Source organism: Bombus huntii, chromosome 2, assembly GCF_024542735.1.
Source record: "Bombus huntii isolate Logan2020A chromosome 2, iyBomHunt1.1, whole genome shotgun sequence".
Lineage (NCBI taxonomy): Eukaryota > Metazoa > Arthropoda > Insecta > Hymenoptera > Apidae > Bombus > Bombus huntii.
In genome coordinates this window covers 15,052,117-15,064,366 of record NC_066239.1, presented here as the reverse complement: position 1 = coordinate 15,064,366, position 12,250 = coordinate 15,052,117, and the positions used below count along the sequence as shown (strand labels likewise).

The 12,250-nt window shown below is 31.6% G+C and overlaps 4 protein-coding genes across 9 annotated transcripts in view; 1 reads left to right on the top strand and 3 right to left on the bottom strand.

Moving 5' to 3' along the window:
* The window catches only part of LOC126878116 (uncharacterized), a 54,673-nt gene extending 45,950 nt beyond the window's left edge, over positions 1–8,723 (bottom strand). The window contains exon 1 of the mRNA XM_050640613.1: positions 8,713–8,723. The gene's annotated coding sequence lies outside the window, so the exon portion shown is untranslated. The remainder of the gene's footprint in view (positions 1–8,712) is intronic.
* On the bottom strand, positions 114–4,755 carry LOC126878097 (nonsense-mediated mRNA decay factor SMG5). Its single transcript, XM_050640556.1, has 8 exons — positions 4,608–4,755; positions 3,838–4,060; positions 3,561–3,725; positions 3,208–3,476; positions 2,812–2,992; positions 1,012–2,731; positions 592–927; positions 114–506 (listed from the first exon to the last, which is right to left on the bottom strand). Exons 1-8 carry the CDS (start codon positions 4,679–4,681, stop codon positions 439–441), a joined length of 3,036 nt encoding a protein of 1,011 aa, XP_050496513.1. The 5' UTR covers positions 4,682–4,755; the 3' UTR covers positions 114–438.
* On the top strand, positions 4,816–6,241 carry LOC126878159 (gonadal protein gdl). 5 transcript variants are annotated; one of them, XM_050640719.1, is made up of 2 exons: positions 4,816–4,961; positions 5,423–6,241. In XM_050640719.1, the coding sequence occupies exon 2, from the start codon at positions 5,449–5,451 to the stop codon at positions 5,971–5,973; it is 525 nt and encodes a 174-aa protein (XP_050496676.1). In that variant the 5' UTR covers positions 4,816–4,961; positions 5,423–5,448; the 3' UTR covers positions 5,974–6,241. The 5 variants fall into 5 exon arrangements, with proteins under 5 accessions (XP_050496676.1, XP_050496674.1, XP_050496673.1 ...); XM_050640717.1 differs by having other exon boundaries at positions 4,876–5,001; XM_050640716.1 differs by lacking the exon at positions 4,816–4,961 and adding an exon at positions 5,008–5,207.
* Positions 6,619–12,246, bottom strand: LOC126878098 (lon protease homolog, mitochondrial). 2 transcript variants are annotated; one of them, XM_050640557.1, is made up of 10 exons: positions 11,506–12,246; positions 11,045–11,269; positions 10,794–10,963; positions 10,176–10,489; positions 9,112–9,303; positions 8,735–9,039; positions 8,470–8,609; positions 8,107–8,389; positions 7,117–8,020; positions 6,619–7,036 (listed from the first exon to the last, which is right to left on the bottom strand). In XM_050640557.1, the coding sequence occupies exons 1-10, from the start codon at positions 11,763–11,765 to the stop codon at positions 6,797–6,799; spliced, it is 3,033 nt and encodes a 1,010-aa protein (XP_050496514.1). In that variant the 5' UTR covers positions 11,766–12,246; the 3' UTR covers positions 6,619–6,796. The 2 variants fall into 2 exon arrangements, with proteins under 2 accessions (XP_050496514.1, XP_050496515.1); XM_050640558.1 differs by having other exon boundaries at positions 10,176–10,438; positions 11,506–12,245.
* Positions 12,247–12,250: the final 4 nt, after the last annotated feature.

Here is a 12,250-nt window from a genome sequence, read left to right as displayed (position 1 = left end):
ATTATTTTTAACTCAATAAAATTATTTATTTACTTATTATTAAATAGCGACTTAATACGATAACAGTTCAATTTTCGTCCCAATTTCCCCTTTTTTTTCAAAGGATTAAAAAATTGCGAAGGCAAGTTTATTTTTATTGAAAAATATTTACCTAAAAATACAATTTCTTTTTAACATAAAAGACAATATGAATAATTAAAAGGAAAACATTTTATTATTTAGAATTCACGAAAAAAGAAAATAGATATTAATCCAGTGGTTTTATTGCAGGAGAACCGCCGATTTTCCTTTATGGGTTTCCAGCCCTCTCTGACTCGCCCGCTCAGCTGATGCCGTAGCGTTGCCATATACGTAGCTCTTAAGAAGGGCCAAGTCCCTTTTACCTTTCATTTCAGTACGAGCAAGCAGCAGATTATCGTTTCCATTAATCCAATATGTTCAACCATGACTTTTACTTGATGCCTTCCACTTTGTATGAAATGATTCAATATATTCGATGTTGACACCTGTAATTAAAGAATCATTTCTTTAAGGATTATTTTTGTCTAACATATTTTTTGGTATTTAATAAAATGTCATAATTGAAAATACCTGCACTCTTTGCCAACCCCTCAGGGCTAAAAGTGAAGACTCTTTTATCATCTGGGTTACAACCAGTTAGTAATGTCACAACTGGAGTTTCTGCATCGTTTATCATACCAACTTTCGTCTGTTGGGTAAGATAGTGGCAGCACTCTATAATTTGAAAAAATAACCATGCTTCTTTATCCTTTGGTCTTGGTCCTTTAATAAACGGTAATGCTAGACGCTCGTGAGGTCTTTGAGCTCGAAGAAACCTTGAGCCACGCTTCAATTGAGCTTCTAACCAACGTGTTGCTTCTCGTGCTCTACCACTAATACGTTTTACTTCATCCAATGCAGAAACAACTGAAAAGTACATTATTGTTTTCAATTAAAACAATTATAGAGAGAAGAAAATATAATTCATTTTTCAAATTTTTGTTTACATACCGACACTAGGAATTACAACAATAAATTTCTTAGCGTACACCAAACGCTTTAGAGCCGGTGTATGTTTGGATAAAGCTTCATGATCAGGTACCAAATAAGGAGACATAAGCCTAGATCTTAAACGAGTCTCTAGAGCACAGACTTCCGCTTTCAACCATAATTTGCCCATATGTCTCATTAATTTTCCACGTGAATGATCCATATCCCAACTTTTACCGTTATCTTTTGTATTAGAGGTATTCAAATCAATCATCACAAATAATTGTTTTGCCTCTTCATATTTCACTCCTGCGTCCTCGACGGAACTAAGAAAATGTCCAAATTCAATTAATTTTAGTGCTCTCAATAAGGTTTCCTCTTGCTTATTCATCTTATGCCTATGCAGTATCTTCCAATTCAGAGACTTCTGGGCATGTTCCAAAAGATTCAACCCTCTTAAATCAATATCTTCCGGTAACGGAACTATTTTAACGCATTCTTTCAATTTATCTGCACTCGATAAAATCATACTATCGTCCTTAAAATTTTTTAATAGCGTTTCTGTATTCATATTGATTAAATTTAATAAAATTGTAACACGTTTTAATAAAGTGCGCGAACTTTTTCCACATATTCGTATAATATCGGGATTGCTTTTCAACCAATCGCAACATATTTTAATAGATGCCAGTATTTCTTTTCCATTTATAATATTCAGCACATCTTCCGGTTTAAAATTTTCTTTTTTTGATTGAGCAATGTAAGTTACTCTATTCGATGAGGCACTATTTTCATCAAACGTGCTATTGGAATTAGTTTCTATACTTCCAGAATTAGCTAAAGAATCTTTATCATTAACTTTTTTATCCATTTGATCATTAAGTGTTTGCTCACCATTTTGTACCTGTTCAGTGATCATTTCGGGCGTTTCACTTTTTCTTTCCATTTCTATGTGTCCATTTATCTTTTTCGCTTCAGATTTGTCAATATCTTCTTGATTTACTTGCACAGATGCACCTTCGTCGTCCGTAATATCTTCAGACAACGCGTCTTCTGATAATACGTTCTCTTCGCTTAATATATCGTCCTCTGTTTCAGAAACATCAGAATTTATCTCATCGCTAGAGGATTCCAAAGTTGGATCAATGTCACTCGCATCTGAATCACTGCTATTCCTCCGCTTTCGTCTTCGAAGTTTCGTGAGCAAACTTTTAGTTTTATCTCGTGTTTTTCGCGAGCCATTTTGAATTTCACTGTTGTTTTCTACACTTTCTTTTTCGAAAGATGCTTTGTTATCATTTATAATCTTAGATTCGTTACTTTCATCGAAATTTAGTTGTTTTATGGCATTATCTTTATCTTCCACATCTATTGACTCGGTATTGCAGTTGTTATTTTTCGAGTTTGATACTTCTATATTGGGTAGTGACAAATCTATAAAAGATTCTTGTAATCTAGTTATTGTAAATTGTATTAGTTGAGACAGTATTGCTAAAGTTATGGCGACAACGCCTTGCACCTCGCTAGATTCTTTGCCTTTTAATCTAGAAATGGACATCAAACATATAGCTACAATTTTGAATATCATGTCATCTGTTAAGTAATTTGTTTGTTCATTTTTACAGTTTTGGAGATATACTTCGATATTACTTTCTTTTTCATTGGTACTGCTAATAGTATTAGTATTATTTGGCTCAGATTGCTCTGTACTCAAGCAATTTTCAATATTAGTTAAAAGATCCTATAGAAAATGCAGTAAGAATAAAGATTCATTTTTATGATAAACGTATAAAAAGAGAAATTTCATATGTAAATATATACCTGGCATTCTTGATTTATCCGATCAGAATTTGGTACATCATAATCCCATAATTGTAACAGAGAAAATAATCGTGAAACACAGACATGTGTAGGATACTTCTCGTCTGTGTAAATAGAGTGTGTAACAATGGCTCTTTTTAAATTTCCCTCTGCTCCTTCAAATGGTTCGGAACATAAAATGCTATAAAATAATTACTATTAATTAATATCAACGTAAAACATATTATTAATCTGTATGACATATTATAAAAACATAATAAATTTGAAAAACTTAAATCATGTATTTTAGATTTTACAAAACTCATATATTCATATTTTCTGAAAAGTTTCTTGCAAATTATGGAAAAAATTAATCTTATGCTTTTATTTGAATATGAAATAGTAAGGTATTCTAACCATCTCATATAGTGATATACTGCATCAAGACCATAATTTGTATTGCCTGCTATAGTGCCCATTTGATTATGAGGCATTCCAATATTTGGATCAGTTGCTATAGCCATTTTATAATACCTCTTTGCTATCAATGGATCCCAATATGGATCTAATTCTAATTTATATCTAGCTAAGTCCCCAAGGCATACCAAACTTCTATGAATTAGGCGCATAACACATTGTTTCACTTCTTCAGTATGATGTTTAGATTGGCTGATTTTACTCTTCACCTAATAAAATAAAAAACAATCTTTTTTAAATACCCTATACATATAACATATATACTAACATAAGTTATTTCCAAAGAGACTCACACTTGATAATCCTGTTACATTTTGTACATATGCAAAATCAATAGCACCAACTAGATCTAAACCATATTCTAGTTGTAGTTTCAATATAAAATGATGGTAAAAACCAACTCCTACTGCCAAGTGGACAGATAACATTGCTTTTTCTGTTTCAGTCCATGCATTACCCTACAATAGGATTTGTATTAATAACAAATATTATCTTTATGAAATCAATATAATAGACAGAATGTTAGATTATAAATTATCATTGTTATACGTAACACATAAATGTTGATACCTTTCGCAATTTTTTAGATGCATAAACAATATCATAAAATGCTTTTCTCCACAATAATTCTTCAGTTTTACGTGCATACTCAACAGGATCTTTAGTTATTAATCTCACACAATAATCTTTAAGCTTCACCCGTAGTCCTTCCCCTGAAGGGGTAAACAAATCTGTTATTGTTAATGCACGACTCTTTTGCTCATCCAATCTTTTGGCAATATCTGTTATACCCCTATTAATCAAATGTAATCCTGGTCATTAATTGCACATATATTTTTTTTTAATAAATTCACATTTATTATACATATCTTTAAAAATTCAATCTAATTATTAACAGAAATGGCAAAATTTTCAACAGAAGAGTTCATTTATTATTAATACTAATGAACCAATTATTACTATTAACCACAAATAAATTTAAGGAGAGACGAGTAAATGGGTACAATTACAACTATATTAATGAATTTTTTAATCAGTTTTGTATAACACAGAATTATATTTTACAAATATATGAATTCCTCCTACGTTTATAACTAATTCGCGTTAAATATCCAAACAAATAGCATAAATATTTATATGGAGAAGATTCTCTAACTAATAAAGGTAAGCTATACACATAAAAGCGCGCCAATAGAGATTCATCGTGTACGAAATATAGGTTATGTTAACACAAGGTGAATTCGGATGTGTAATAACATGAACAATTGTTTCGAAATATATAATGTTAGATAAATAGTAGGAAGAAAATGATTTTATATGTTATAGTAGTTCCATATTACTTGTGCAAACGTCTTGTTTGTTCGAGAGAATCAGTCGTTCGGACATCTGCTGCAGCGTTATACGTTCTCCTCATTTTGCTTCGATCATTTTTCACTTCCTGGCCGCTTCGTCATTATTCATTTTCCCGCGGTCTTTTGACACGCGCATCTCCGTCCCACGGTAAGAAAATTCGACATTCGCCCTCACCTAACTCCAGAAACCTCCCACGAACTGCGGAGCTTACCACAATTACACGTACGTACATGTACATATGATTTGCTTATGATGATTTGTCGCAGAAAAATCATCTGGAAAACTTGTGCAACAGTGCTGCCAAATAACCAATTGAAATTATTTTCAAAATTATATAAGTAGTAAGTGGAAAAATTTGAAAATTTAATATTCATTTAAAGTGTAAGTTACAGTATTCATCAATTCTAAAAATATGAAAATGTTTGAAACTCTATTCTAAAAATTGTATTTAATGGTTTATGGTCTGGTATGCATAAGATAACATTTACTGCTCACTGTTTATTTATTGTAAACAAGGCTTTAACTCAATCAATGTCAATCAGAATTTTAATATTTTCAATAAGGCAAATGATTTATTGATTATTTAGGTATCTACTTTAATTTTAAGTTATTTTTGAATTGATGTTACGAAAATTTTATCAGAATATTCTTAATAAAAAGACTTCAGATATAAACCTAACCACATTTGTACTTTCTAACATGTAAATATATGTAGTAAATATGTAATGTCGCTATAAATTTATTAAAATTAGTATGATTTTATCAATTTTTATTTTATGCATATGGTCTATATTTCGTTTAGATTTTGTGATTTTTGATGATGAAACAATGGATGTAGCTACTCCAACCCCACAAGATCTTCAGAGAAAACTGTATTTTTTAGTGGAGCAACTCCAACACATGGCTGGTGAACTTCCTCCAAAGTATCAAATGCGTCTTCCTTATGAATTATTATCTGGTTTAGCTAATTCTCTATTGAATGATACAATATTTGAAATTGTTAAGGGATTAATGGAGATACAGCATGTTACAGAGAAACATCTTTTTCAACAACGTCTTCAGTTATTAAATCAACAGAAAATCGAAATGCAAGAATCATTATCATCAACATACACAGATGAAGAAAGAACAACGATGAAAGTAACATTATATAAAAAACACAAAGAGGAGCTTAAACAAATGGATATGAAATTAGTTCTACAATTAGATCAAAAAGTAGCAGACCAACAAAGTATTTTAGAAAAAGCTGGTGTACCTGGCTTTTATGTTACCAACAATCCAATAGAAATACAAGTCCAAATGAGATTGTGTGACTTCATAATTAGACTGAGTAAAATGGAGGTTCCAAGTTAATACATAACTCATAAAATTATTACTTTCTAAGAATCATACTACTTCCTTAAATGAAATGTTAAATTATATAATTTAGTAGACTTATTTATTTTCACAAATTGTACATTAGTTCAATTAATATAATGTTTTTTTCTTTGTACAATAACACTTTTCTAAAATAGTTACCTTATAACTATATAAGGTTATATAAATATTTCAAAAAACGATGTAACTGTATTGACAGCTTTTCTTAAAATCAGGATATCAGCAAATACATATTTATAGAAAATATATATGTTTTCTTATTAGTTAAAAATTTTTGTTTTTTCTATGAATTACATACTTTTTATTTCTGTAGTCAATAGTACTGTACAATGCAGAATGAAATATGCACAGAAACAAGTATTATATCATGAAAATTAGTTCCATTTTTAATGTTATAGCTACATGCGATAATAACAAAGAATGTTATTTTTTATGTACAATATATTTTTCGTAAATTGTTTATTTAAAAAATATTAATATATTATGACAGTAGCAAAAACTTAAATCCCTTTCTTGGTAATCTTTAATTTATTTTAATATAAAAAAATGTATCGCGCGTAAATGAAATTGCATTTAAAATGAGAGTAATTTTCGTGAAAGTTTTAATTTCTTCTTTTAAACTTAAATAAATTAATTCTCTGCATTTTTATTTAAATGATTCTATATATAAAACAATATGTGATAAAATAGATTCAATTATTTTAAAATCTAATTTGAGGGGAATATTTCAAATAGATCAGGCACGTGTAAGATCATGTAATAATCAATCTTTACAATGCTTAAGTACTTGATCCTTAATTCAGCCAGTATTTTTACCCAAAAGTGGTGCACTTTGCGGCGGTGAAATATCAAGATGTAAAGGGTTTTGATGACGAACAGTATCAGTTTCTTGCTGTGGTGCAAAACATATGCGGTACACGTCTTCAAAAGTGGTGGCAAAATGAACTTCCAGGCCATCCGTGATGTACTTAGGAAGATCATTGTAATCTTTCTTATTTTCCTCGGGTAGAATTACACAGTTTACACCAACTCGTTTTGCCTTGAATAGAAAGGAAGCATACATATTACAAAGTATGATATGGAAATGTCTAATTACGTATTTATTATATTTCTACTTACAGCAATCGTCTTTTCTTTAATACCGCCAACAGGAAGAATCCTACCCATGAGACTAAGTTCACCAGTCATTGCAACATTTTGTCTAATAGACTGATTCTTAGCAATCGAAATGAATGCTATTGCGATCGTAATACCGGCGCTAGGCCCATCTTTTGGTGTAGCACCTTCAGGAACGTGTAAATGTAAATGAGAATCAATTAAAAAAGTATTAGATGGATCTTCCCGAATCATAAAGTTTCTTGCAACCGTCATTGCTATGTGAATAGACTCTTTCATCACATCACCTAAATGGCCGGTGAATTCTAAGGTACCCTCTGACTTCTTTCCAGTAGAAGGTTTTCTCACTCTTGTTTCAATGAACAGAGTAGAACCTCCCATAGCTGTCCATGCAAGACCCATAACGACTCCAGGAGGCGTAACTTCGTACATTCTATCGTGTGTGAACATAGGTTTCCCTACGAAATCCTGCAAATTGTTCTCATTTACGTCTACTTTTTCCGTTTCTTTCTTAACCACTTTGTACGCAACTTTCCGATTAACTTTTTCTATGTGTTTCTGAAGACTTCTTACTCCCGATTCTCGACAGTAAGATTTAATTAACAAGTGAAGTGCATTATCATTTATACTGATCTGTTGATCAGAGAGACCTGAATCATTCATTGCTTGTGGTACTAAATACTGCTTAGCAATAGCAAGTTTTTCCTCTGCAACATAACCCGACATGTCTATCATTTCCATACGATCTCTTAAAGGTTCTGGAATTGTATCGATCACATTTGCTGTACAAATAAAGAGCACTTTTGATAAATCAACAGGAACATCTAAGTAATGATCTAAGAAGTTTGCGTTTTGCTCTGGATCCAACATTTCCAAAAGAGCTGATGCTGGATCACCTTGATGGCCTCTAATAAAAAAGGAACAAGGCTTACATTTCTACCAAATTACTAAACTGTCAAAATAAGTAAAATGTAAAAATTCATAGGTACATACTTTCCAATCTTATCAACTTCATCGATCAGAACAAGTGGATTTTCAGTCTTGGTCTTTTTTAAACACTGTATAATTTTACCAGGCATGGCACCCACATAAGTTCTTCTATGACCTTTGATTTCTGCAACATCTGTCATTCCACCGACACTAAATCTAAAATACTCTCTATTAAGTGCACGGGAAATTGACTTGGCTATTGATGTTTTTCCAACTCCTGGTGGTCCATGGAAACATAATATTTTTCCTTGCGTTGAGCCTTTCAGTTGACTGACAGCAATAAATTCTGAAATTAAGAGCAATAAAAAGTAAATACATTTTATGTAATAAAGGGATTAATTATCTACTCATTAGAGATTCAATTACCCAAGATTCGTTTTTTTATATCTTCCATTCCATAATGGTCTTTATCTAAAATTTCAATTGCCTGTTGAAGGTTTAAATTTTCTGGACTAGTTATACCCCATGGCATGGATGTAAGCCAATCCAAGTAATTTCTCGTCACACTGCAAATAAAATTACACTAACAAATTAAAAATTAGTTAAATTATTTGACAGAGAAATAATATTTCATTCACATGTTCATCTATATTGAAATTTTGAAACTACAGATTATAGAAGTAATACATACTTAAATTCACTACTGTGACTTTCCAAAAAATTTAATTTATTTAATTCTTCTTCAAGCACATCCATCACTGTTTTTGGAACTGTTTTCTCTCTTATACGTTCTCTATATTTCTCTCCTATAGCATCTTTATCATCTTTTTCAAGACCCAATTCTTTTTTAATAACTTTTAATTGCTCATGAAGAATATATTTTCTGTGCTGTTGTTTGACCTTTTCTTCAACCTCTCTACCAATTTTTTGTTGAAGTTTACTTAACTCATATTCTTTCTTTAAAAGTGCCAATGATAATCTTAATCTTTTTAAAATCTATAAATAAAGTTATTGTTTTAGTTACTTAAAAGATTTATTATAATGATAGCTCCAAATACAATTACTCACATCCATTTCTTCTAACACTTGCTGCAATTCTTGTGCATCTGCTCCTGTTAAAGCTGCACCCAAATCACTCAAATAAACTGGATTATCTACAACCCTCTGTCCTTGATGCAACATTTGTTGCAAAGATTCACGATATAATGGATTCATGCTTATTATATCTCGAATTGTTTTAATTAATTCTTGTGTCAAAGCCTATACATATTAGATTAATTTATTCTTTATTGGTTTCTTTTATATATGTCGGGTTATGGTTAGAATTTTGGGCGCGTAACAACTCACTTGAATCAGCCATTGTTTTACAAAGCTAAGATTATATTTACACGTATATACAAGACTACTACAAAGTTTAGCGAATAATAAGTTTAATGAATAATAAGATGAACGAATAATAAGTTTAACTAATAATAAGTTTAATGAACGTTATTAGCAATGTTCTTGGGTTCAAACGAATCCACGGTCAACGGGACAACTCTTTACTAAGCGTAGACTAATTTTAGGCGCAAAACACAATTGTTGAAATGCTCGATGTGTCACTATCCAAGGAAATCGCACGAATGCCAGCCTCATGGAAATTTTCCTCGCTGTACGACTGCATTTGTTTTCTATACTCGTTTGGAAGCATCGAGAAAGTTCCAAACGCCGTTGCTAGGCAGTTTCTGCCTGGAGTTTGATTATTAATACAATGTATGTCCCATTGTATCGGCACTTCCGAGGCAACATCACACGTGGCTAGGCCCGCTCCCAAGGCTGCATGCCGCCACAACCACATTTCTCGGAAAACCCATACAACCACTCCAGACCTCCGTTAGGCAAAACGTCCATCCCGTGACCGTGGCTACGTTCGGCGACCAATTGTCACCTCGAACCCAATCTCGCTATCACAAATCTCGAAAAATTACAGCTATGATAAAATCTAGGCTAGAGTATTAGAGGATGTTCCCAAAATTTCCAAGGAAAGGCTTCGGTTTTCCTTTCATCCCCGACATATATGTATATATTCTTTTACAATATACATATTAATACATAATTATGTTCAAAAAATAAAAAATATCATTTAAGCTTACTTTTATTTCTTCAGTTTGCCTAAATTTCTCATGGGTAATATTTACAACTTCTACCATTAATAAAGGTTGAGGGGTGCCAGTTTGAGCTGAGGCGTCTGTTGGAGGAGTTATTTTTTCTTCAACTTTCTCCTGTACTCCTTTTGTTACCTTATTTTCAGGAGTACTACTTTCTTCAATTTTCTGTACTGGTTCTGGCACTTTGTTTTCGGTTTTTTTACGAATTAACAATCTGCGACTCGGTTTACCACCGGAAACTGAATCGTCTACAGGAACGTGAATTGTTGCATTTAAAAGAGGGAACGTCAGTTTCATTTCTGTGTAGTACAGCACTTATGTAAAAATTATTAAATTCAAATTTTAAGAAAATATTTTGTGTAAGGTCTTTTTCTAGAAACTACTTCTATCGTCTTTTGCCATGCATATACTCTCATACATGTTGCGAAGTTCCGGGAATTTTCTAGAATTCCCGCGGCATGAGGTACGTCTTACTCACATAAACTCATACATACTCGTACTCATGCTTCGCGAAAATTTTAACAGTTTTTCATACTAATAATGTTTATAAAAATAAGAATCAGTTGACAAACTTTACATGCCTTACATATGTAAATGCCTTACCATGAGTAGGTTTTGGAAGTTCTTCTAAGATCTGACCAACAATCTTAATCCTTCTATGTGCCATTACAACTAATCTCAATCGATTTCCTAAATCTTGTACCTCATGTATTTGTGCAAATGTTCCAACAGGGTAAATATCATCTAAATTTTGCACAATTTCTGCTTCATTTCTACCAAAACAATTAAGTTTCAATGTAACAATGATATTCATTCTCTATTTAGCAAATAAAACACATTTACTTATCACTTACTCTTCTGTTTTCTTTAAGAAGATTCCAACATATGGTTGATTTAATTTGACCTTTCTACGTATTAAATCTATGAGAATCGGATTACTAAGTTCTATTAACTTTATGAATCTTGGAAACACTGGATTTCTATTAATTGCTATAACAGGAACATGAGGCCACACTTCTGGCACAACCACTGTAGCAGGTAATGAACCTGGATCACTGATATCATCTTCATTGTTGCCGCTATAAAGTAAAATACAATTGCAATTTATAAAATTGTATAATGACAAGAAGTGCATAATTTATAGAATTTATAATATATGTAAATGTTAAATTATCTTATCCGAATTATAAGAAAATTACAATTGCTATTTCGGAATTATTATTTGCTACAAAAATAGGAGCGTATTTAATCGTTAAAATTAATGTAATTTAAAAGGATAAAAAAAGCAAATTTTAAAAGAGATAAAAAGATTTACTTGGATGAATCTTTATCATTAAATCGTTTAGTGGCAAACGATCTAATGGAGATAATAGCCGCAGTTTGTCGACGGGTATGCATATTTTTTGTGAATATTCCATGATATTCATTAAGTTTTATTCTTCGAAATTGCGGTCGTACATGCACCGACAACTCTTCGTAATTCGGCCGATGATTTCTACAGAATGGTCGAACATTCGTCACACGATGCCGAAAAACAGGCAAAATCTTGAAATTCATTGCTGTCATAAGGCGCATCGTTCAACATTTATTTAAATGTTCTTATTCACATAAACGTTGTATTCACCGCTTCAATCTACGTGAAATTCCTTTGAGGTTATAACTCTACTTTAGCGCAAGCACTGATCAATCTGATGAAACTTTGCTAACCTAGAAGAAATTATTCGAACATCGTGTCGATCAGCTGTTCTGTACATTCCGAACAATTGTGAACATCGAGTCGGTGGTTGCGTTCGTACGAAACATTACATTTTCACATTTTAATTAATTTTAATGAAACAGGCAAAAATAAAGTGAAAAAGCCGTGATATTCGTTTGTTGCATAGTTTTTTTGTGTCAATAGCTAGATGTATAATGTTTTACATATTTCCAATTGTATATGTGTGTACAGTATGAAATTTTGCAATCCAGTATAAATAAATATCAAATACACGAATTATTGGGAAAAATATTATTGGTTTATTTAGTTTATTAGGATAAAATTCATTGCAATTATGAACAGA